General features: G+C 52.6%; 2 protein-coding genes across 2 annotated transcripts; one reads left to right on the top strand and one right to left on the bottom strand.

Annotated features, from left to right (window-relative positions):
• The first annotated feature begins 747 nt into the window (after nucleotides 1–747).
• Nucleotides 748–14,286, top strand: DYNLT4 (dynein light chain Tctex-type 4). Its single transcript, XM_066598011.1, has 2 exons — nucleotides 748–762; nucleotides 12,645–14,286. Exon 2 carries the CDS (start codon nucleotides 12,649–12,651, stop codon nucleotides 13,312–13,314), a length of 666 nt encoding a protein of 221 aa, XP_066454108.1. The 5' UTR covers nucleotides 748–762; nucleotides 12,645–12,648; the 3' UTR covers nucleotides 13,315–14,286.
• PLK3 (polo like kinase 3) lies at nucleotides 14,235–24,147 on the bottom strand. Its single transcript, XM_066598009.1, has 15 exons — nucleotides 23,983–24,147; nucleotides 23,429–23,536; nucleotides 22,942–23,058; nucleotides 21,673–21,802; nucleotides 21,242–21,329; nucleotides 21,032–21,127; nucleotides 19,321–19,519; nucleotides 19,122–19,248; nucleotides 18,371–18,480; nucleotides 18,081–18,204; nucleotides 17,923–18,006; nucleotides 17,680–17,842; nucleotides 17,360–17,489; nucleotides 16,466–16,582; nucleotides 14,235–15,607 (listed from the first exon to the last, which is right to left on the bottom strand). Exons 1-15 carry the CDS (start codon nucleotides 24,097–24,099, stop codon nucleotides 15,413–15,415), a joined length of 1,905 nt encoding a protein of 634 aa, XP_066454106.1. The 5' UTR covers nucleotides 24,100–24,147; the 3' UTR covers nucleotides 14,235–15,412.
• Nucleotides 24,148–24,914: the final 767 nt, after the last annotated feature.

Below are 24,914 nucleotides of genomic sequence, written 5' to 3'. Positions count from 1 at the left end.
GCAGCACAGAGGATGTCAGGAAAGGAGCCACGGCAGCACAAAACCCGTGTGGAAACCCCCTTGCGGCGTGGAATTCCGTGCCATGTTAACTATGGCCGCCTGCAGACGGGCAGAAATTCCGCGGGGTTTCCCGCGGAATTTCCGCCCTTGGAAGCTGCCATAGGATTGCATTAGCAAACGCAATCCTAGGCAGACGGCTGCGGTTTGGCCACGCGAGATCCGACCCGGCCGTCTGCAGGCGGCCTATCTCGCTGTCTCAATGAGGGGTGAATTCTGTATGGGCATTCGCGATGAAACTCGCACCAAACGGCGCAGACCTGGGGGCGGACGTTCCGCGGCTGATCTGCCCTGTGTGCGCGCAGCCTAAGGACCATATCAAGCGCTGATCTTGTTGTCCGGCTCACATCGCGCCGCCGCAGAGTTCCAAACAAAAGGCGTTAATTAAATGTCAACAGATTCCAATTAACGGCTCAGTGATGAATAGATGTGAGATCAGGCGGTTGGGAAGGAAATGCGACTCGCGGTCTCCACGGTGACCCTGTATTTGTGCTGGCGTGGGCCCAGGGCTCGGCACGGTCGGCTGGCATCGAGCTGTCTGCTGCTCCACGCCAATAATTTACAGAGTCCGCAGCAATGATTAGCTGGGCAGTGTAGTGTGGCATCCGGCGGACGAGCCCGGGCATGCTGCCGCCCCATGGGCCCTATAAGATCTGGGCTGGACAGCGCTGTGGAGCTGAGAGGAGCCGCACTCGTGCCATCCAGGTAACCAGGACCATTCTTCCTAATCCCTATTAACCCTACAGGTGGAGGAGCATCGATGGCGACTAAAATAATCGTCCCCAGAATCTATTCCACTGGTCACCAAATTACGAGACTTAAAAAGTAGTTGGGCGTGTCACAGCGATGCCAGGGTGATGTGTGACTACCGCCAGGGTGATGTGTGACTACCGCCAGGGTGATGTGTGACTACCGCCAGGGTGATGTGTGATTACTGTCCGGGTGATGTGTGACTACCGTATGGGTGATGTGTGACTACCGTATGGGTGATGTGTGATTACTGCCCGGGTGATGTGTGACTACTATATGGGTGATGTGTGACTACCGTCAGGGTGATGTGTGACTACTGTATGGGTGATACGTGACTACTGTATGGGTGATGTGTGACTACTGTCAGGGTGATGTGTGACTACTGTATGGGTGATGTGTGACTACTGTCCGGGTGATGCGTGACTCCTGTATGGGTGATGTGTGACTACTGTCCGGGTGATGCGTGACTACTGTATGGGTGATGTGTGACTACTGTCAGGGTGATATGTGACTACTGTATGGGTGATGTGTGACTACTGTCCGGGTGATGCGTGACTCCTGTATGGGTGATGTGTGACTCCCGTCAGGGTGATGTGTGACTACTGTATGGGTGATGTGTGACTACCGTCAGGGTGATGTGTGACTACCGTATGGGTGATGTGTGATTACTGTCCGAGTGATGTGTGACTACTATATGGGTGATGTGTGATTACCGTCAGGGTGATGTGTGACTACTGTCCGGGTGATGTGTGACTACCGTATGGGTGATGTGTGACTACCGTATGGGTGATGCGTGACTACTGTCCGGGTGATGTGTGATTACTGTCCGGGTGATGTGTGACTACTATATGGGTGATGTGTGATTACCGTCAGGGTGATGTGTGACTACCGTCAGGGTGATGTGTGACTACTGTATGGGTGATGTGTGACTACTGTCCGGGTGATGTGTGACTACCGTATGGGTGATGTGTGATTACTGTCCGGGTGATGTGTGACTACTATATGGGTGATGTGTGACTACTGTATGGGTGATGTGTGACTACTGTCAGGGTGATGTGTGACTACTGTCAGGGTGATATGTGACTACTGTATGGGTGATGTGTGACTACTGTCCGGGTGATGCGTGACTCCTGTATGGGTGATGTGTGACTCCCGTCAGGGTGATGTGTGACTACTGTATGGGTGATGTGTGACTACCGTCAGGGTGATGTGTGACTACCGTATGGGTGATGTGTGATTACTGTCCGAGTGATGTGTGACTACTATATGGGTGATGTGTGATTACCGTCAGGGTGATGTGTGACTACTGTCCGGGTGATGTGTGACTACCGTATGGGTGATGTGTGACTACCGTATGGGTGATGCGTGACTACGGTCCGGGTGATGTGTGATTACTGTCCGGGTGATGTGTGACTACTATATGGGTGATGTGTGATTACCGTCAGGGTGATGTGTGACTACCGTCAGGGTGATGTGTGACTACTGTATGGGTGATGTGTGACTACTGTCCGGGTGATGTGTGACTACCGTATGGGTGATGTGTGATTACTGTCCGGGTGATGTGTGACTACTATATGGGTGATGTGTGATTACCGTCAGGGTGATGTGTGACTACCGTATGGGTGATGTGTGACTACTGTATGGGTGATCTGTGACTACTGTCCGGGTGATGTGTGACTACTGTATGGGTGATGTGTGACTACTGTCCGGGTGATGTGTGACTACTGTGTGGGTGATGGGTGACTCCCGTCAGGGTGATGTGTGACTACTGTATGGGTGATGTGTGACTCCCGTCAGGGTGATGTGTGACTACTGTATGGGTGATGTGTGACTACCGTCAGGGTGATTTGTGACTACTGTATGGGTGATGTGTGACTACCATCAAGGTGATGTGTGACTACTGTATGGGTGATGTGTGACTCCCGTCAGGGTGATGTGTGACTACTGTATGGGTGATGTGTGACTACTGTATGGGTGATGTGTGACTACCATATGGGTAACAGGCCTGAGGGCAAGCTGCATCCATTAACCCTGAACTCACAAAATGATGCAACCCTAGCGCGATAACCGCGCCATATCTGCAGTCTCCAGCGGGCACCAAAGACTGCAGTGCGACATTGTATCAGATCGTCAGGACATGATCACATGATACATTCATCCCTGGCTGGATTAGATACAGCAGTGGACCACCGACCATAGAACAACCATACACTGTACCAATCTGTGTGACCTTGAAGTGACACTGAAATGGGGGCCGGGGGGCCGGGGGGCCGGGGATGGGGGGAGATAAAAGGAACCTCCTCGGTTAATCACTTGAGTATCAGATCTTCTCTGCAAATAATGGACACGTTGTCACTGGCCGCAGTCTCCTGTTACCTCTGGTATTCTGGATCCTAGCCAGGTACGTGTATCACAAGCTTAGATACAGAGGAGCAGCAGCACTTGGACCCAGGTGAAGGGACGATACCGCAAGTGTGATAAGTACTTATGTCTCTTAAAGCGACAGCAACCATATAGAAGACACTGCAGACGGCTGGTTGGGGGATTCCAGGGTTACTTGTGCTGCCCTCCCGCCAGGTGAGCGACCCCGCGGCTCTGCTACCATTGGTAATACAAAGTAATACCCCCCCCCCCACCTTGTATATATTATATAGTAGTAGTATATAACTAGACCCCTGACCCTATAAGGACATCTACCCCCCCCCCCCACCTTGTATATATTATATAGTAGTAGTATATAACTAGACCCCTGACCCTATAAGGACATCTACCCCCCCACCTTGTATATATTATATAGTAGTATATAACTAGACCCCTGACCCTGTAAGGACATCTACCCCCCCCCCCCCCTGTATATATTATATAGTACTAGTATATAACTAGACCCCTGAACCTATAAGGACATCTACCCCCCACCTTGTATATATTATATAGTAGTAGTATATAACTAGACCCCTGACCCTGTAAGGACATCTACCCCCCCCCCCCTGTATATATTATATAGTACTAGTATATAACTAGACCCCTGAACCTATAAGGACATCTACCCCCCACCTTGTATATATTATATAGTAGTAGTATATAACTAGACCCCCCGACCCTATAAGGACATCTACCCCCCCACCTTGTATATATTATATAGTAGTAGTATATAACTAGACCCCCTGACCCTATAAGGACATCTACCCCCCCACCTTGTATATATTATATAGTAGTAGTATATAACTAGACCCCCTGACCCTATAAGGACATCTACCCCCCACCTTGTATATATTATATAGTAGTAGTATATAACTAGACCCCTGACCCTATAAGGACATCTACCCCCCCACCTTGTATATATTATATAGTAGTAGTATATAACTAGACCCCTGACCCTATAAGGACATCTACCCCCCACCTTGTATATATTATATAGTAGTAGTATATAACTAGACCCCCTGACCCTATAAGGACATCTACCCCCCCCCCCCACCTTGTATATATTATATAGTAGTAGTATATAACTAGACCCCTGACCCTATAAGGACATCTACCCCCCCCACCTTGTATATATTATATAGTAGTAGTATATAACTAGACCCCCTGACCCTATAAGGACATCTACCCCCCCCCACCTTGTATATATTATATAGTAGTAGTATATAACTAGACCCCTGACCCTATAAGGACATCTACCCCCCCCCCCCACCTTGTATATATTATATAGTAGTAGTATATAACTAGACCCCTGACCCTATAAGGACATCTAGCCCCCCCACCTTGTATATATTATATAGTAGTAGTATATAACTAGACCCCTGACCCTGTAAGGACATCTACCCCCCACCTTGTATATATTATATAGTAGTAGTATATAACTAGACCCCTGACCCTGTAAGGACATCTACCCCCCACCTTGTATATATTATATAGTAGTAGTATATAACTAGACCCCTGACCCTATAAGGACATCTACCCCCCCCCCACCTTGTATATATTATATAGTAGTAGTATATAACTAGACCCCCTGACCCTATAAGGACATCTACCCCCCCCCCCCCACCTTGTATATATTATATAGTAGTAGTATATAACTAGACCCCTGACCCTATAAGGATATCTACCCCCACCTTGTATATATTATATAGTAGTAGTATATAACTAGACCCCTGACCCTGTAAGGACATCTACCCCCCACCTTGTATATATTATATAGTAGTAGTATATAACTAGACCCCCTGACCCTATAAGGACATCTACCCCCCCACCTTGTATATATTATATAGTAGTAGTATATAACTAGACCCCCTGACCCTATAAGGACATCTACCCCCCACCTTGTATATATTATATAGTAGTAGTATATAACTAGACCCCTGACCCTATAAGGACATCTACCCCCCCACCTTGTATATATTATATAGTAGTAGTATATAACTAGACCCCCTGACCCTATAAGGACATCTACCCCCCCCCCCCCACCTTGTATATATTATATAGTAGTAGTATATAACTAGACCCCCTGACCCTATAAGGACACCTACCCCCCCACCTTGTATATATTATATAGTAGTAGTATATAACTAGACCCCCTGACCCTATAAGGACATCTACCCCCCCACCTTGTATATATTATATAGTAGTATATAACTAGACCCCTGACCCTATAAGGACATCTACCCCCCACCTTGTATATATTATATAGTAGTAGTATATAACTAGACCCCCGGACCCTATAAGGACATCTACCCCCCACCTTGTATATATTATATAGTAGTAGTATATAACTAGACCCCCTGACCCTATAAGGACATCTACCCCCCACCTTGTATATATTATATAGTAGTAGTATATAACTAGACCCCTGACCCTATAAGGACATCTACCCCCCCACCTTGTATATATTATATAGTAGTAGTATATAACTAGACCCCTGACCCTATAAGGACATCTACCCCCCACCTTGTATATATTATATAGTAGTAGTATATAACTAGACCCCCTGACCCTATAAGGACATCTACCCCCCACCTTGTATATATTATATAGTAGTAGTATATAACTAGACCCCTGACCCTATAAGGACATCTACCCCCCCCCCCCCACCTTGTATATATTATATAGTAGTGGTATATAACTAGACCCCTGACCCTATAAGGACATCTACCCCCCACCTTGTATATATTATATAGTAGTAGTATATAACTAGACCCCTGACCCTATAAGGACATCTACCCCCCCCCTTGTATATATTATATAGTAGTAGTATATAACTAGACCCCTGACCCTATAAGGACATCTACCCCCCACCTTGTATATATTATATAGTAGTATATAACTAGACCCCTGACCCTATAAGGACATCTACCCCCCACCTTGTATATATTATATAGTAGTAGTATATAACTAGACCCCCTGACCCTATAAGGACATCTACCCCCCACCTTGTATATATTATATAGTAGTAGTATATAACTAGACCCCTGACCCTATAAGGACATCTACCCCCCCCACCTTGTATATATTATATAGTAGTAGTATATAACTAGACCCCGGACCCTATAAGGACATCTACCCCCCACCTTGTATATATTATATAGTAGTAGTATATAACTAGACCCCTGACCCTATAAGGACATCTACCCCCCACCTTGTATATATTATATAGTAGTAGTATATAACTAGACCCCTGACCCTATAAGGACATCTACCCCCCCCACCGTGTATATATTATATAGTAGTAGTATATAACTAGACCCCTGACCCTATAAGGACATCTACCCCCCACCTTGTATATATTATATAGTAGTAGTATATAACTAGACCCCTGACCCTATAAGGACATCTACCCCCCCACCTTGTATATATTATATAGTAGTAGTGTATAACTAGACCCCTGACCCTATAAGGACATCTACCCCCCCACCTTGTATATATTATATAGTAGTAGTATATAACTAGACCCCCTGACCCTATAAGGACATCTACCCCCCCCCCCCCCACCTTGTATATATTATATAGTAGTAGTATATAACTAGACCCCTGACCCTATAAGGACATCTACCCCCCCACCTTGTATATATTATATAGTAGTAGTATATAACTAGACCCCCTGACCCTATAAGGACATCTACCCCCCCCCCCCCACCTTGTATATATTATATAGTAGTAGTATATAACTAGACCCCTGACCCTATAAGGACATCTAACCCCCACCATGTATATATTATATAGTAGTAGTAGTATATAACTAGACCCCCTGACCCTATAAGGACATCTACCCCCCACCTTGTATATATTATATAGTAGTATATAACTAGACCCCCTGACCCTATAAGGACATCTACCCCCCCCCACCGTGTATATATTATATAGTAGTAGTATATAACTAGACCCCCTGACCCTATAAGGACATCTACCCCCCCCCCACCTTGTATATATTATATAGTAGTAGTATATAACTAGACCCCTGACCCTATAAGGACATCTACCCCCCCACCTTGTATATATTATATAGTAGTAGTATATAACTAGACCCCTGACCCTATAAGGACATCTAGCCCCCCCACCTTGTATATATTATATAGTAGTAGTATATAACTAGACCCCTGACCCTATAAGGACATCTAGCCCCCCCACCTTGTATATATTATATAGTAGTAGTATATAACTAGACCCCCTGACCCTATAAGGACATCTACCCCCCACCTTGTATATATTATATAGTAGTAGTATATAACTAGACCCCTGTCCCTATAAGCACATCTACCCCCCCCCACCTTGTGTATATATTATATAGTAGTAGTATATAACTAGACCCCTGACCCTATAAGGACATCTACCCCCCCCACCTTGTATATATTATATAGTAGTAGTATATAACTAGACCCCTGACCCTATAAGGACATCTACCCCCCCACCTTGTATATATTATATAGTAGTAGTATATAACTAGACCCCTGACCCTATAAGGACATCTACCCCCCCCCCCCACCTTGTATATATTATATAGTAGTAGTATATAACTAGACCCCTGTCCCTATAAGCACATCTACCCCCCCACCTTGTATATATTATATAGTAGTAGTATATAACTAGACCCCTGACCCTATAAGGACATCTACCCCCCACCTTGTATATATTATATAGTAGTAGTATATAACTAGACCCCTGACCCTATAAGGACATCTACCCCCCACCTTGTATATATTATATAGTAGTAGTATATAACTAGACCCTCTGACCCTATAAGGACATCTACCCCCCCCCCCACCTTGTATATATTATATAGTAGTAGTATATAACTAGACCCCCTGACCCTATAAGGACATCTACCCCCCACCTTGTATATATTATATAGCACTAGAATATAACTAGACCCCCTGACCCTATAAGGACATCTACCCCCCCACCTTGTATATATTATATAGTAGTAGTATATAACTAGACCCCCTGACCCTATAAGGACATCTACCCCCCCACCTTGTATATATTATATAGTAGTAGTATATAACTAGACCCCCCTGACCCTATAAGGACATCTAGCCCCCCACCTTGTATATATTATATAGTAGTAGTATATAACTAGACCCCTGACCCTATAAGGACATCTACCCCCCACCTTGTATATATTATATAGTAGTAGTATATAACTAGACCCCCGGACCCTATAAGGACATCTACCCCCCCCCCCCCACCTTTTGTATATTATATAGTAGTAGTATATAACTAGACCCCTGACCCTATAAGGACATCTACCCCCCCACCGTGTATATATTATATAGTAGTAGTATATAACTAGACCCCCGGACCCTATAAGGACATCTACCCCCCCCCCCCACCTTTTGTATATTATATAGTAGTAGTATATAACTAGACCCCCTGACCCTATAAGGACATCTACCCCCCCCACCTTGTATATATTATATAGTAGTAGTATATAACTAGACCCCCTGACCCTATAAGGACATCTAGCCCCCCCCACCCTGTGTATATATTATATAGTAGTAGTATATAACTAGACCCCTGACCCTATAAGGACATCTACCCCCCCACCCTGTATATATTATATAGTAGTAGTATATAACTAGACCCCTGACCCCATAAGGACACCTACCCCCCCACCCTGTATATATTATATAGTAGTAGTATATAACTAGACCCCTGACCCTATAAGGACACCTACCCCCCCACCCCACCTTGTATATATTATATAGTAGTAGTATATAACTAGACCCCTGACCCTATAAGGACATCTACCCCCCACCTTGTATATATTATATAGTAGTAGTATATAACTAGACCCCTGACCCTATAAGACATCTACCCCCCCACCTTGTATATATTATATAGTAGTAGTATATAACTAGACCCCCTGACCCTATAAGGACATCTACCCCCCACCTTGTATATATTATATAGTAGTAGTATTTAACTAGACCCCTGACCCCATAAGGACACCTACCCCCCCACCCTGTATATATTATATAGTAGTAGTATATAACTAGACCCCTGACCCTATAAGGACACCTACCCCCCCACCTTGTGTATATTATATAGTAGTAGTATACAACTAGAGCACCGACCCTATAAGACATCTACCCCTCCACCTTGTATATATTATATAGTAGTAGTATATAACTAGACCCCTGAACCTATAAGAAGGATATCTAACCCTCACCTTCTGTATATTATATAGTCGTGATATATAACTAGACCCCCTGACCCTATAAGACATCTACCCCCCCACCTTGTATATATTATATAGTAGTAGTATATAACTAGACCCCCTGACCCTCTATAAGGACATCTACCCCCCACCTTGTATATATTATATAGTAGTAGTATATAACTAGACCCCCTGACCCTATAAGGACCTCTAAACCCCCACCTTTTGCATATTATAAGACCACATACTTCACACGCATAGCACATTATACACAGAGCTTTGTTTCATGCAAAAAATTTTATGATTCCCACACCTTACAGACACAGCCCTACTACATCAATCCTGATTCCCACTAATTACAGACACAGCACACAACACATACAGCTCTGCTACATGGTGTATCCATTATGATTTCCACACATTACACACACAGTTCTACTTTATCCTTCCTGACACCAGACATTACACACACAGCTTTACTACATCCATCCTGATTCCCACACATCACACTCACAGCTCTACTACATCTATCCTGACCCCACATATTACACACACACAGCTCTACTACATCCATCCTGATTCCCACAAATCACACACACAGCTCTACTACATCTATCCTGACCCCACATATTACACACACAGCTCTACTACATCCATCCTGATTCCCACACCTCACACACACAGCACATTACTCACACGGCTCTACTACATGCATCCTGATTCACACATGGCACACACAGTTCTGCTATATCCATCCTGATCCGCACACATCACCCACACAGCTCTACTACATGCATGCTGACCCCACATATTACACACACAGCTCTACTACATCAATCCTGATTCCCACGGATTACACACACAGCACACTACACATACAGCTCTGCTACATGGTGTATCCATTATGATTCCCACACAGCTCTACTTTATCCTTCTTGACCCCACACATTACACACACAGCTCTACTACATCCATCCTGATTCCCACACATTACACACACAGCTCTGCCACATGATGTATCCATTATGATTCCCACACATCACACTCACAGTTCTACTACATCTATCCTGACCCCACATATTACACACACAGCTCTACTACATCCATCCCGATTCCCACACATCACACATACAGCACATTACACACACAGCTCTACTACATGCATCCTGATTCACACACAGTTCTACTATATCCATCCTGATCCTCACAAATCACACACACAGCTCTACTACATCCATCCTGACTCCACACATCACACACACAGCTGTGCTACATCCATCCTGATCACTGCACATCACATACACAGCTGTGGTACACCCATGCTGATTTCCAGACATCACCAGCTCAGCACACTCCTGATCAGTCCCTTGTCATGTGATTCCTGACTCCACCCACACAGGTGATCACATGACGGTGATATCATCACAGGTCCTGGTGCCTGCTGTTGGTTTATCCATTATACAGTACTTTCTACCAAACTGCACAATGGCTCCTCCCACAGCAGTGACATCAGCACAGGTCCTTCAGCCCGCCGGATGTCTGTGGTGACGGTAGGTCGGTGTTTTCTGTCAGGACCGCTGAGGTGTGTCAGAGATAATAGCGGCTTAGTTGTAGTCTCAGTGTTATTTTTGTCCTCCACTTCCAAGAGCTATAAATGTATTCTTCTTCTGTCCGTCAGGCTGTGTTTTATTATGTTGTAGGACCTGTGGTGACATCAGCAGGGGCGGCACTCACTCACATACATACAGACAAGTGATCGTTAGTAGTTTGATAGTATATAATTCGGAGGCGATGCTATTTGGACTGGAGGCGGTCTTACACGGATCGACGAGTGAGAAATCGTTCACTTTTTATTTATTATTCATTTTAATTAGGATTAAAAATCCTTGTTGCCTCGTTCACTAATTATAATCGTTGGGTGTGACCGGCGCTCGTGTATTCAGCGAGTGGGAACGTCTGAATGATTTCTCTGCGGGCAGAAATTACTATAATATAATGATGGGGAATAATAAAGGGTTAGGGACTGATTTGTAGGAATGTTGCCGCCCAGTAGGTGGCGCTGCGGAGGGATTGTCCCATCTTCCTTATTTGCATATTACCCAGAGGAATGTGCACGGCCTTATAAGTCTCCTGACTCAGCTTCTTGGTGCTCACCCTAAGGGAAGCCAGCCCCCCGGCCCGGGTAGAAGGTCTGACTTCGTTCGCTCATAGAAACAATAATTTTTTGGTGTAGCGGGACGCTGAGTGAAGACAGAGCAACAATTGTAATCAGCGCATCCGTGATGCGAGGGTGCCGTGCGCCGATGTGACCCCCGAGGTCTTCCTGGGTTGTTCTGGTTGTGCTGTGTATCACTGCGGAGCGTCTTCTGGATGGCGGGCTCTACGGGAGGAGCGAGCCACCGCCATGTTCTCAGGGTGAGTCGGATCTCCTGCGGCGGGCGGACTTCTAGGGTGCGGCAGCGATTCCTTTCTGAGGGATTGGTGGATTTAGTTAGTAGCGCCTGACAAAAGTGTGAAGACGACGACTGAAATGATGAATACCCGCCGCGGTTCTCGCCCCAGTGCCCTCTGCTGCTCCTCAGTCTTTAAGGTGACCTGAGAGTGGACAGCCCCAGCGGTTGCATCGCTCGCCGCCCGCCACACCTTCCTGTGAGCTCAGCGGTAGGGTGGGCCGATCTGTCCAGCGTTAGTATGGAGTCCACGCACTGGGCATTCATGTCTGTGGTATAACGGAGCCCTCCCCTGGCACAAGTACTGCCACGGTCCATACCCAGCTCGAGCCGGTGCTAGAGCGCCCCCCCAGCTACAGTTATGTCCCACATCAGCACGAGGGGTTTAGCAAGAGCTCGGCCTACCAGGAGGGCGCTCACACACGCCAAACCTGAAGCCTGTGCCGGTTGTATATTGTGCGCTCCAACGTCCAGGCCGGCTCGTCTGACAGATCCTGTATGGTCCGAGGTATACGGAAGCTTCTAGAGAATATCCCTGTATACACAGTCTGCCGTCGGCTCTACTACAGCGTGCCGAGTCCCGTCTCGGCGCTGGGAGCAGCCTGTCATCTGCGGCAGCCTAGAAACAGTTCTTTTTCACTGACAGCAAGCAGAGATTTAGAAGATGAGGACTGAGTGCAGGTAGTGGTATAAGGCTGAATGTTCCGTCTGACGCACGGTCTTCTGTCTTTCTTCAGGGCGATGGCCGATAACTCTCCGTCTCCTTCCGAGGATATCGTGGGCCTTGCAGCCGCTGGAGATCCCAAGCCGACTCCCTCCGGCCGCCGCCGCTCTCACTCCATAGAACTGCCCCCCCGTCAGCTGATGCGCCTGAGAAGCGTGGATGAGCGTCCCGCCATGTACTCGCGGCGGAGCTCCGTTGTCAGCAACCTCCCGTTCTCCCGCAAGAACTCGCTCTGCGCTTTGAACAAGCGGCTGTCGCTGGGGCCCTGGGCGCACTACGGGCAGGTCAGCTTCTCCGGCCTCCCCCTTTATCAGCCCGTTAAGGAGATTCAGTATGAAAACACTTTTAAGATGGGCCCCGACTGCAAGTTTAACCCCCGCGGGGCCCGGACCGCCCTGGAGACCATCCTGAAGAACTATCTGGGGGACATCAAGTACAACGCCCTGACCAGCGCGCAGCTAGCGCAGACCCTGTGCGACCTCATCCGCAGCAAGCTGAAGGAGGGCAGCCCGGCCCGCTACAAGGTGGTCTGCAGCGTGGTCCTGGGCCAGATGTGCCACCAGGGGGTGAAGGTGTCCAGCCGCTCGCTGTGGGACCCCCAGAATGATAACTTTGCTTCCGCTTCCTATTCTAACGCCACCTTGTTTGCAGTGGCCATGGTGCACGGGCTTTACTATGAATGATGGCGCATGCGCTGTATATAATACATTAGGTATGTAGTCTGGGGCCACGGCTAGCGTCTCTTTACCCATAATGCTCAGGCGCAGCCCTTGCAAGACCCCCTTTGCTGGTTCTTCCTCCAGAAGAGCTGATAAGTGATTGGACATCAGGACCCCCAGCGATCATGAGAGCGGAGGTCCTTGGGTGTGACTTGTGTGGCAGTACACGTGACCGCCGACATCCACCTCTATGGGACTTGGACACAACCAAGTGCTGAAGAGTGACCGTCATGGATGTAGCAGCGCTCAGATCCTCAGCGATCGCAGGCGATACATGATTGTAGTGGGATTTCATCGTTTGCACATGTTGCCATTCTTGGTTCACATCTACAATGCATCCTCGCTGCCCTACATGTTGTGTCCCCCCAACGTTCTGCACGCAAGACCCCGTAATAAAAGAACCAGAGATAAGTATTCCCACCCTGTACTGAGTATTAGGCCGAGCCCCTCCGGCAGGGATTCCGGTCTCCTTAAGGCTGCCATTAGTCAGGATTTGGCATAGAAGCCGATATCCAGCATGCCGGAGCGTTGGAGGGTCAACGCTGCACATATGGGGGTCTTTAACGGACAAATCCATCATTAAAAACTGTAGAAGACAAATAAAAGCTTGCAGAATGCTTACGGTTGTATTCTCCCCCCTCCTCCCATGAAAGCCTCTGCGGCGGGACCGTCCTTCACGGGGCGCCCGTTATATAACCAGCCACACTTACATCCGTTTTCCAGCATTTGCAGGTGGAGGCAAAACCAGGAATGAAGATGGTGCGAAGGAGCCTGAAGACAACGAGGCAGCAGACTTCCCTGGAAGCTGAATTGTGTCAGTCTGCAACCTTCCGGCCCCCCTGGACACCCGACTTTCCATAATAAGCCATTACTCAGCGTTTCTACAGTTATCAGATTAGTTTTTATTCGTTATTTTTGTATAAAATTGTTTTATTCCTTCAGATTTACGTGATTAAGAAAAAAAATAAATACATAAATAAAAGATAAATAAGGTTCTGATCATGTAATGAGGCGCCGCGCTGCTCCCGGGCGGCCCGTACCATGAGGAGCAGCCTGACTCACCGCAGGGGGAGGAGCCAGACTGATATGTAGCGTATGAGTGGGAGGGGTTGGGTGCATGGTGGGGGAGGGGTAAAGTACTGTGAGTATATGGAGCTCAGGAGTCAGATTAACCCTTCGTCTCCCGCTGGCCTTCGGCAGACGTTGCTGCGTTTAGTGAGAAGTACGGATTCCAACAGCAAAGTCAAGAAAAATAAAGAAGCCTTTGGTAACGTAGTGCAGAAAGTGGGACACGGTGAAAGGGTTAACACAGCTCCGCCCTGCAGCATCCAGGCAGGGGAGTCGCGATTAAAGCGATTGTCCGATAGACGAGGGGTGGAGCTACAGGTGGCACACAGACATGGGTGAAGGGCACACCGCAGCATGTGACAAACTGGCATAAGGCAGCCGCATGGAGGATCCAGCTCAATGCACTCATGCTGACGTCACGGGTGACACCGCCAACACACGGAGAGGATTACACAGCCTGGCAGCCCCCCCCATCCCTGCATCTGTGCCCGTGACATGGGTGGGGCGCAACAAGACCTCACAGGACTCCAGGCAGCAGCTCAGGGGGTCCGTGGAGATCATAAGATGGCAGGCGTTGAGAGAGATGGCACTCCAGTCCTTGATGTACCCATATGCTCCACAGGACCACCGCCGTCATGTAGGGTATTCAGGCACACCAGCGCTGCAGGAAGCATTGGCACAGACCGCCCCCATACCCGCCTACGACAGTCAGTACTCCTGCGGTGGTCTCCATATATTGACGGTAACCCACTGATCAGATGGCTACCACAGCCCCACCACATGGCCACCAATAAACCAGACGCCTGTGCACACCTCATAGCCGTCGGTGAAGCCGCGGCCGCCGCAGGTCACATGACTCAGATGAAGGCAACTTCATGAATTTCACTACCGATAGGAGATTTTGCATTTCAAGCACCAAAAAGCCCGGAGGAGCCTTGGATTGTACAGTCACAGGGTCCATGGCCGGCGGCCGAGGCCAGCCGCTGCCCGACAGCTAGGACTCTGCCTTCTGCTCCAGCAGCTTCAGCGTGTACTTCAGGCGGTGGTACATGTCGGCCGTGCAGCCGCTGGCCACCAGCGAGCCCAGCAGGAAGGTCTGCGAGCTGCGGTCGCGGTTGATGTAGGTCAGCAGGTGGACGTCTTGCGGTTTGCTGAGGATGAGCTTCGTGTGATCGTTGTAGAAGTTCACCTGGAAGCAAGGAGAAGCCGTCAGAATGACCACGAGCCCCCCGTGAGCAGCCAGGGCCGGCGGGCAGTACAGCCCAGTCCTACAAGGAGACACTTCAAGCTAGATGTTCACTTCCTCATCTGCTTGCAGTCAGTGAATGGAACACAGCGGTGATGGTCTCACTTGGGGACACACACACGGTGGTCTCACTTGGGGACACACACACGGTGGTCTCACTTGGGGACACACACACGGTGGTCTCACTTGGGGACACACACACGGTGGTCTCACTTGGGGACACACACACGGTGGTCTCACTTGGGGACACACACACGGTGGTCTCACTTGGGGACACACACACGGTGGTCTCACTTGGGGACACACACACGGTGGTCTCACTTGGGGACACACACACGGTGGTCTCACTTGGGGACACACACGGTGGTCTCACTTGGGGACACACACACGGTGGTCTCACTTGGGGACACACACGGTGGTCTCACTTGGGGACACACACGGTGGTCTCACTTGGGGACACACACGGTGGTCTCACTTGGGGACACACACGGTGGTCTCACTTGGGGACACACACGGTGGTCTCACTTGGGGACACACACGGTGGTCTCACTTGGGGACACACACGGTGGTCTCACTTGGGGACACACACGGTGGTCTCACTTGGGGACACACACGGTGGTCTCACTTGGGGACACACACGGTGGTCTCACTTGGGGACACACACGGTGGTCTCACTTGGGGACACACACGGTGGTCTCACTTGGGGACACACACGGTGGTCTCACTTGGGGACACACACACACACACACACACACGGTGGTCTCACTTGGGGACACACACACACACACTAGGTGGTCTCACCTGGAGGGTGCCATTGTTGAACAGCATAAGCAGGGCATGTTCTGTCTTCACCCACTGTAGAAGCAGCAGCAGCGGTGGCGGCGGGCTCCCCTCATCCTGACACGGCAGATCACCTCCCTGCGGGCACAGGAACGGGTTAGTCACAGTTTGTAAGGAGTGGAGTTACAGCTATGAGCCAGGAGGTGACTGGGTGAGAGGTACTTCGTGTGCGACCCACCAACTCCACTAATAACCGGTTAGATCACATTCCTGACCGATGACTGGAGGCTACAAGAAACTGCTCAGCCGCTGACCGCACCTCGGGACAGCAAGGGGACCTACCCAAGGACTGATAGCTTACACTGTAGCCGCTCACCTCACCTTGGGACAGCAGGGGGACCTACCTGAACCCCAAGTGCTTACACCGCAGCTCAGGACAGCAGAGGGACCACCAAGAGCTTACACTGTGGCTGCTGACCTCACCTCGGGACAGAAGCGGGGACCTATCTGAACCCCAAGTGCTTACACCGCAGCTCAGAACAGCCTGGGGACCTACCTGAGCCCCAAGAGCTTATACTGCAGCCACTGGCGACGGCAGCTGGAAAGCCAAACCTACCTTCTAGAATATATGGATTGAACGACAAGTGAGCCTTAGCAGCTCAGGGACAATAGGATGAAGGCCTCCATAGACCTCAGGGACAATAGGATGAAGGCCTCCATAGACCTCAGGGACAATAGGATGAAGGCCTCCATAGACCTCAGGGACAATGGGATGAAGGCCAGGCGAGCGGCTTTGCATAAGTCCCAGCATCTGGTAATGCAAATCTTATGTTTGCGATGCAAATGGCGAGCGTTCAGATGTCAGTTCTGCTTGTTGCACCCGGAGCGCCACCAAGTCCCGACAACCCAACTCACCTTCATGAGGTTCTTCTCCATGTACATGGCAAAATACCGCAAGATGCTCATCTGGGCCTGGAGCTGCTCTGGGACGGCAGAGGCCGCAAACTGGAAGTGACGGCTGTTCGTCAGGTTGTAATGGACACTTCTGTGGAAGGAGAAGATATTTCTAATAGATGAGCGAACTGTCCCCAGATCCATGCCGCCCGGGACCGCCCCTTTACGGGTCACAGCGGTCATTGGGTGATAATGAGTGCCGAGGACAGCATGTAATACATGGGAGAGTGTAGAGCCGAGGGAAGGGGAACAAAGACCAGCCCATCACTAGGGATCTTCACCTGCGGCTGGCCGGCAGAACCATGTGGGTGCCATTGTTGAAGAGGACCCCAATGCTGCGGTTGGACAATTGGTAGCCAAATCCGTACTTGTTGGAGTAATCCACCCACTTGGACACCCAGACGAAGGCGTCGTGCCTGGAGAGCGGGGCCGGCTTCCCTTCACCTGGGGAGACAAGAGCAGGTCTTGGTACCAAGTCATTCCTAGAGCTGTGGAGTGGCTACAGGACACCCTTGGGTAGTCACCTATTGGCATTGAGGACAGGCAGTCCTTGAGAACTTCTAGAGCCGTCTCCATAACGCTGGATGCGGTGACACAGTCTTCATAGCCTGTCGGGAAGAAACAGGAGTGATCAGAGAGTAAAGGACCATCACGAGCGGCCGATAGGCTGACGGCCACTTACCGTCGCTGCTGACCAGGCTCCCACGAATCCATCTGGACACAGACTTCCCAGAAGCCTCTTCTGTCAGGGTTTCTACTGGGCTGCAGCTGACACTGAGGGCATGGCCGGCAACTGGAGCAGACGGCTGAAATGGACAGGGCCCAAGGTCAACACCGAGTAAGAGGTCATAGCCAAGAGTCTTCCAAGGAATCTTAGAGCTGCAGCTCCTCAAGACAACCCAATAATGCATCCAACTAGTCACAGGTCAGTCGGCGCGGCCTCCGGCCACACGTACAGGACGGCCGGCTTACCTCGCTTCCCTCCACAGTCTTGTAGCTGAGCTGTCTGCAGATGGACGTCTTCACCAGACCGCTCACCAGCTTGGATATGTCTTCCTTCTCCTCCGCCGAGCCTCGCTTTGCTGCACACAACCAGATAGGTCTCAGTCTGGAGATTCACCCCAATCCAGTGGGATCAGCAGATAACATAGCCCATGTCTTAGGGGGTATTCCTACCTCGGCTTCCCATGGCCAAGATGGAAAACCTGGCCCCGTATCAGGCCACTGAGCGCCTCAGCCAAGCACCATTTCCACAGCTCTCATAGAGGAGCGAGAGCTACAGAACCCGTGCGGGGTGAAGCGCTCGCCGTCTCTGCAGGCGGCTGTAACAGTGCTGCCCCCATCAGCTACAGAGATGTGAAGACCCCTTTAATCTGACTGCAGCTTAAGGTGTCGCTAAAAGTAACTCAGCTGATAACTATTGATTTATCCCAAGGACGGTCATTATAGTATTGTCCCTGGGAAACCCCTTCAAGAGGCAAAATAATGGGGTGCAGAGAGGAGGGCTGAACGCCCATGTGCGCCCCCCCCCCCCCCCGGGCCACCAGGCCCATCTACAATGCAGCCATTACCAAGCGCTGCAGTGGGCATGCAAGTCCTTCGGCCCCAGATGTTGGGGGCAGCAGCCATCAGTCCTCGCGCCCCCCCCCCCCCCCGACTACGTCCTAAGCCGCCCCCGCAGACACATCCTCAGCGGCCCCCCAGATCAGGTTTCACTCGTTACCTTTTGACTTTCCTTTTCCAAACAAACTCTTGGCAACTTTGGTGAGGAGACTCCTGGCAGCGCTGGGCGGGTGCAGGTCTGGGACCATCACACAGCTGCTCGGCGGCAGCCTCTCTGGGGTGTAACCCTGCAGGAGGAGACAAGGGTGAGCCCCGGATACTGACCGCAAGGACTGACCGCGACTGCGGGGAGTACCAACCTTGGTGAAGAACTCGTGCTCCGTGATCTGGTCGAGCGTCAGCCTCTCCGCGGGAGCGCGCTTCAAGATGCCCATGATCATCTGCTTGGCAGCAGCCGAGAGGCAGGCGGGCAAGGTGTACTTCACCTGCTTGATACAGCGGTACGTCTCCTTTAAATCTGCCGTCTCAAAGGGTGGAGTGCCACAGAGCAGCGTGTACCTAGAGGGAACAAGGGTCAGTCAGAACCTCTTACTGCTCCTCCTGGATGGAGATCACCGTGTGGCACGTTATTGTAGCGGGCGGCTGGCAGACTGATGCCAACATAAGTTACAGGAGAAACTGGTCAATTAACGACAGGAGCGCCTCCTCCCCTGGACAGTGTGACGCGGGTCAGCAAGAGCACCCCCCCCCCCCTTGGGAGCGCTCCCTCCTCTGGAGACCATGTGATGCGGGGCCACGGGAGCGCTCCCCCACAGACCGTGTGATGCGGGGCCACGGGAGCGCTCCCCCACAGACCGTGTGATGCGGGGCCACGGGAGCGCTCCCCCCACAGACCGTGTGATGCGGGGCCACGGGAGCGCTCCCCCCACAGACCGTGTGATGCGGGGCCACGGGAGCGCTCCCCCCACAGACCGTGTGATGCGGGGCCACGGGAGCGCTCCCCCCACAGACCGTGTGATGCGGGGCCACGGGAGCGCTCCCCCCACAGACCGTGTGATGCGGGGCCACGGGAGCGCTCCCCCCACAGACCGTGTGATGCGGGGCCACGGGAGCGCTCCCCCCACAGACCGTGTGATGCGGGGCCACGGGAGCGCTCCCCCCACAGACCGTGTGATGCGGGGCCACGGGAGCGCTCCCCCCACAGACCGTGTGATGCGGGGCCACGGGAGCGCTCCCCCCACAGACCGTGTGATGCGGGGCCACGGGAGCGCTCCCCCCACAGACCGTGTGATGCGGGGCCACGGGAGCGCTCCCCCCACAGACCGTGTGATGCGGGGCCACGGGAGCGCTCCCCCCACAGACCGTGTGATGCGGGGCCACGGGAGCGCTCCCCCACAGACCGTGTGATGCGGGGCCACAGGAGCGCTCCCCCACAGACCGTGTGATGCGGGGCCACAGGAGCGCTCCCCCACAGACCGTGTGATGCGGGGCCACAGGAGCGCTCCCCCACAGACCGTGTGATGCGGGGCCACAGGAGCGCTCCCCCACAGACCGTGTGATGCGGGGCCACAGGAGCGCTCCCCCACAGACCGTGTGATGCGGGGCCACAGGAGCGCTCCCCCACAGACCGTGTGATGCGGGGCCACAGGAGCGCTCCCCCACAGACCGTGTGATGCGGGGCCACAGGAGCGCTCCCCCACAGACCGTGTGATGCGGGGCCACAGGAGCGCTCCCCCACAGACCGTGTGATGCGGGGCCACAGGAGCGCTCCCCCACAGACCGTGTGATGCGGGGCCACAGGAGCGCTCCCCCTCCTCCCCAGAGACCGTGTGATGCGGGGCCACAGGAGCGCTCCCCCTCCCCCCACAGACCGTGTGATGCGGGGCCACGGGACGGTTGCAGAAGAGGTGACATTTACAATCTGGCAGGAAGCATCTAGAGGTTTCCTGTGTGACACCAAACAAGAGACGCAGCTGGAAATAACAGAAAGTTCCACCGCCGCTGCGCCCACGCAGGCCCTCCGTCACTTCATTTTCCCTTTTTCAAAAGTAAACCAGGAGCTGAACCTACATGACGCATCCCAGCGACCAGACGTCCGACTCCGGGCCGTGACCGTGCCGGTGGAGAACTTCAGGGGCCAAGTAATTGGGGGTCCCACAGATTGTTCTGGAAGGAGAGCAGAACAAGCGTTACCATTACCTATACACAAGCAGTTGGACCCCCGCCCCCCTCCCCATACATTGGAGGGGGTCACAGCCGGCGGCCCCCCACATTACTCACTTCTTCCTCAGTTCCGGAGGCTCCAGCCTGGTCGCTAGCCCAAAATCACCAACCTTCAGCTCCATGTTCTCATTGATGAAGAAGTTTCCTGCAAAGTTAGAACCGCCAAGTCAGCATGTCACACAGAGCCGCCGCGGGACGGGGGGGTTAAGGAAAAAAGCTGGGCGATACAGGGGGGCGCTCACACAGCCGGAAGATGGGCTGGGTGATACACGAAAGGGGGGGCCTCACGCGGCTGGGAGATGGGGGGGGGGGGCGCCTCTCAGCTGCTGCGGGCCAGAAAATGGGGGGGGGGTTAAGGAAAAAAGCTGGGCGATACAGGAAGGGGGGCCTCACGCGGCTGGGAGATAGGGGGTGCTCACGCACAGCTGCCCGGCAGGAGGGGGGCACACAGAGCCGCCGCGGTCGGGAGGTGGCAGCGCACCACTTACCCAGTTTCAGGTCGCGGTGAATGATCCCCCTGGTGTGCAGGTACTTGAGCCCAGAGATGATCTGCCTCAGGTAGTAGCGGACCTCCGGCTCCAGCAGCGTGTGACGAGCCTTCCAGATATGTGCCAGAGACTGCGGGAGACATTCACTGTGAGCAGCCCTCCAAGCCTGCAGCCCCGCCCACCCGCGCCAAAGACGGGCAAGACACCAAGTATCCAGAAACATGGCGGCTTCCAACCCGTCGCACAGCAGCTGAGCCGTGGTTACCATCATCGGACACGGCGATAACTCAGTACACTACACTGAACACCCAATTATTAGAGCCGCCTACTGGTGCCCCCTGTAGGGTAATCCTCCCCGTGACCCCGGAGTGTGACATAAAGTCATGTGACATGTTTTCCGCGGATCAGTTTCAGTGTGAATCCACATTAGATGGAAGATCCAGCGATCGGGGCGACTTCCAACGAGGCCGGTCATCGGTGCTGGACTAGCCGGGGGCTCACTACCAACCGCAGGGGTTTTTCTCATGTAACGGTGCAGAGAATGGCGCGACCGAGGAAAACATCCAGCGGAAGGGGATCCTGCGGACGGAAACCACTCATCACTGAAAGGGGTCGGAGGAGGATGTCAGGAATCGTTCTGACCAACAGGCTGCACAGTCAGCTGAATACAACGCTGGAGCTCCAACTAACATGTCCGAACGCACAACTCGCCGTTCCTCCGCACGGATGGTATAACAGCGGGCGACCAGTTCCAGCGCCATTGTGTCTAAGAGAAACAGAAAGACTCCAGCGGGCAAAAGAGCGCAAAACTTGTATCACTGAGCAGCGGAGAAACATCCCCTGGTCAGATGGGCCCAGATTTATGCTGCTGATGGGAGGTCAGAATTTGGCGCAAGCAGCATGAATCGCTGACCCCTTCCTGTCAGCCGGTCACAACATGTCAGCACCGCCGTCTAATCTGCAGGGACTACAAGAAGCTTCCTGTCCGCAGGGGCCGGTATTCCTGTAGAACGTTCTCATCTAGTAGAATCTACAATATGAGGAATTGCTGCGGACCCAGAGGGTGAAGGACAAGGCTACTAGCCGGGGGTCCCTAATAACGGGGCGGTCAGCTGTGCTGGGGGTTGTTATACAGGAGCCGCGGCTCTCGGACCGCTCCCTCCAGACGCCCTCCATGCCAGGAGCTGCGCGGCGCCTATGATCTGCCCGCCCCGCGGCGCCCATGATCTGCCCGCCCCGCCCATGATCTGCCCGCCCCGCGACGCTTACCTTGCGGCTGCAGAGCTCCAGGAGGATGTAGATGTTCTCGGCGTCCTCAAAGTGGTGCGAGAAACGGACGACATGTTGGTGCTGCAGCTGCCGGTGGAGCGCGATCTCATTCACGATCTGCAACAAGGAGACGGTCAATATGTAATGGGGGGGGGGGAGCGGCCCCCGGGCGGAGGAGGGGGGGCCCCCGGCCCCAGGAGGAGGGGAGGGGGGGCCCCGGCCCCAGGAGGAGGGGAGGGGGGGGCCCCGGCCCCAGGAGGAGGGGAGGGGGGGCCCCGGCGGAGGAGGGGCCCCGGCCCCAGGAGGTTGCGCTCAGCTGGATGCGGGCTGCTCCTTTTACGCCATCACTTTGGCGCGGCTCCGGACGGCGCTGATAAGCAGGAGGGGCACCATTTTTGTGTCCCTGTGGGGGGACCTGAACCTGCATGGCCCCCATACCCCGAGGTCAGCGGCAGCCACCTGACCCCCTCGCTGGCGCACGCCTCACCTTCTCCCGCTGATGCGGCTTCGCCACGCGGCTGTGCGGGACGACCTTCACGGCGTACGTTGTACCGGTCGAAGCTTCCGTCATCTCGTAGCAGCGAGCGAATCCACCCTAAGGGAGGAAAGGGTTAATACACCGGGGGCTCGGAGGAAGCGGCGGACCCCAAACACAGGGGCAGCTGAGGGTCCGTTACAATGTATCAGTGCGCTCTGCTGACACACTGTAACGAGCCCGCTGCCATCAGCATTGGGTCAGCGGAGCTTCCTGCGGCCGGATAATAAGGGGTTAACAACCTCCGGTGCAGAGAAAGCCGCAGAGCCGTTACCGGGGGTCCGGCAGCAGCAGGATGAGTGAGACCCCCAGCATCTCCGCCAGCAGGGGGCGCCCGACACCCCCGCAGGGGACATTGATATTCCACAGCCGTCGCCGAGACATCAGCCGGACATCAGGAGGGTCGCGGGGCCCCCTGGGCAGCGCAGAGCATGCTGGGACTTGTAGTGCCACCAGCCATGATATCACACCATCCGCCGCCCCCTCCTCCCGCCGGGTCTCCTCACCTTCCCCAGCGTCCGGCCCCTGCTGTAGCTCCGGCCAGTCAGGGGGTCAATGACGAGCTTCCCGGGCGCCGGCGGCTCCGCTCTGCCCAGCAGCTCTCCACCCGCTGCCGCCTCCATCCTCACCCGCCGCCTCTCGCCTTCTCTCCTGCTTCTCCGCCGCCAGCGGCTTTTATGAATGAGAACGCTGTGACGTCAGGCGCATGCGCTTTGTGTATGAGGCGGTGCGAGGAAAGCCACGTGTCTCAGCTGGATATGCCCCGCCCCTCTCCGCAGCTGCAGCCTGATGGCGCGCGACCCTCAAAAACTACGAGACTGCAGAGGAGAGGGGGGAGGAGCCGTGTGTTCCGAGGAGGAGGAGCCGCCATGTGTACCCCGAGGGCATATATCCGTATTCAACACCAGCTCTACTGGAGCCAACCTAAATAACCAATCATCGTGAATGACTAAATCCAAACAACCAATCAGGTGCGAATGGTGTGGAGGTGGGGTGTAAAAACCTAACATGCCCCCCCGAGGAGGAGCCCCGTAGGTTCCGGGGGGAGGAGCCGCCCAAAGTGTCTCGAGGAAAAGAAGCCCTTGTGTCCTCAGGAGGAGGAGCCACCTGTGTGTCCTGAGGAGGAGGAGCCGCCGTAAGTCTAAAAGAGGCGGAGCCCTTGTGTCCTTGGGAGGAGGAGCCACCTGTGTGTCCCGAGGAGGAGGAGCCACCTGTGTATCCCGAGGAGGAGGAACCGCCATATGTCCTCAGGAGGAGGAGCTGCCGTATGTCTCAAAGAGGCGGAGCCCTTGTGTCCTCGGGAGGAGGAGCCACCTGTGTGTCCCGAGGAGGAGGAGCCGCCATATGTCCTCAGGAGGAGGAGCCACCTGTGTGTCCCGAGGAGGAGGACTCGCCGTATGTCTCAAAGAGGCGGAGCCCTAGTGTCCTTGGGAGGAGA

The sequence above is a fragment of the Eleutherodactylus coqui genome, chromosome 3, assembly GCF_035609145.1.
Source record: "Eleutherodactylus coqui strain aEleCoq1 chromosome 3, aEleCoq1.hap1, whole genome shotgun sequence".
Lineage (NCBI taxonomy): Eukaryota > Metazoa > Chordata > Amphibia > Anura > Eleutherodactylidae > Eleutherodactylus > Eleutherodactylus coqui.
Note: the sequence above shows the minus strand (reverse complement) of the source record. Positions and strands in the feature narration are given on the sequence as shown.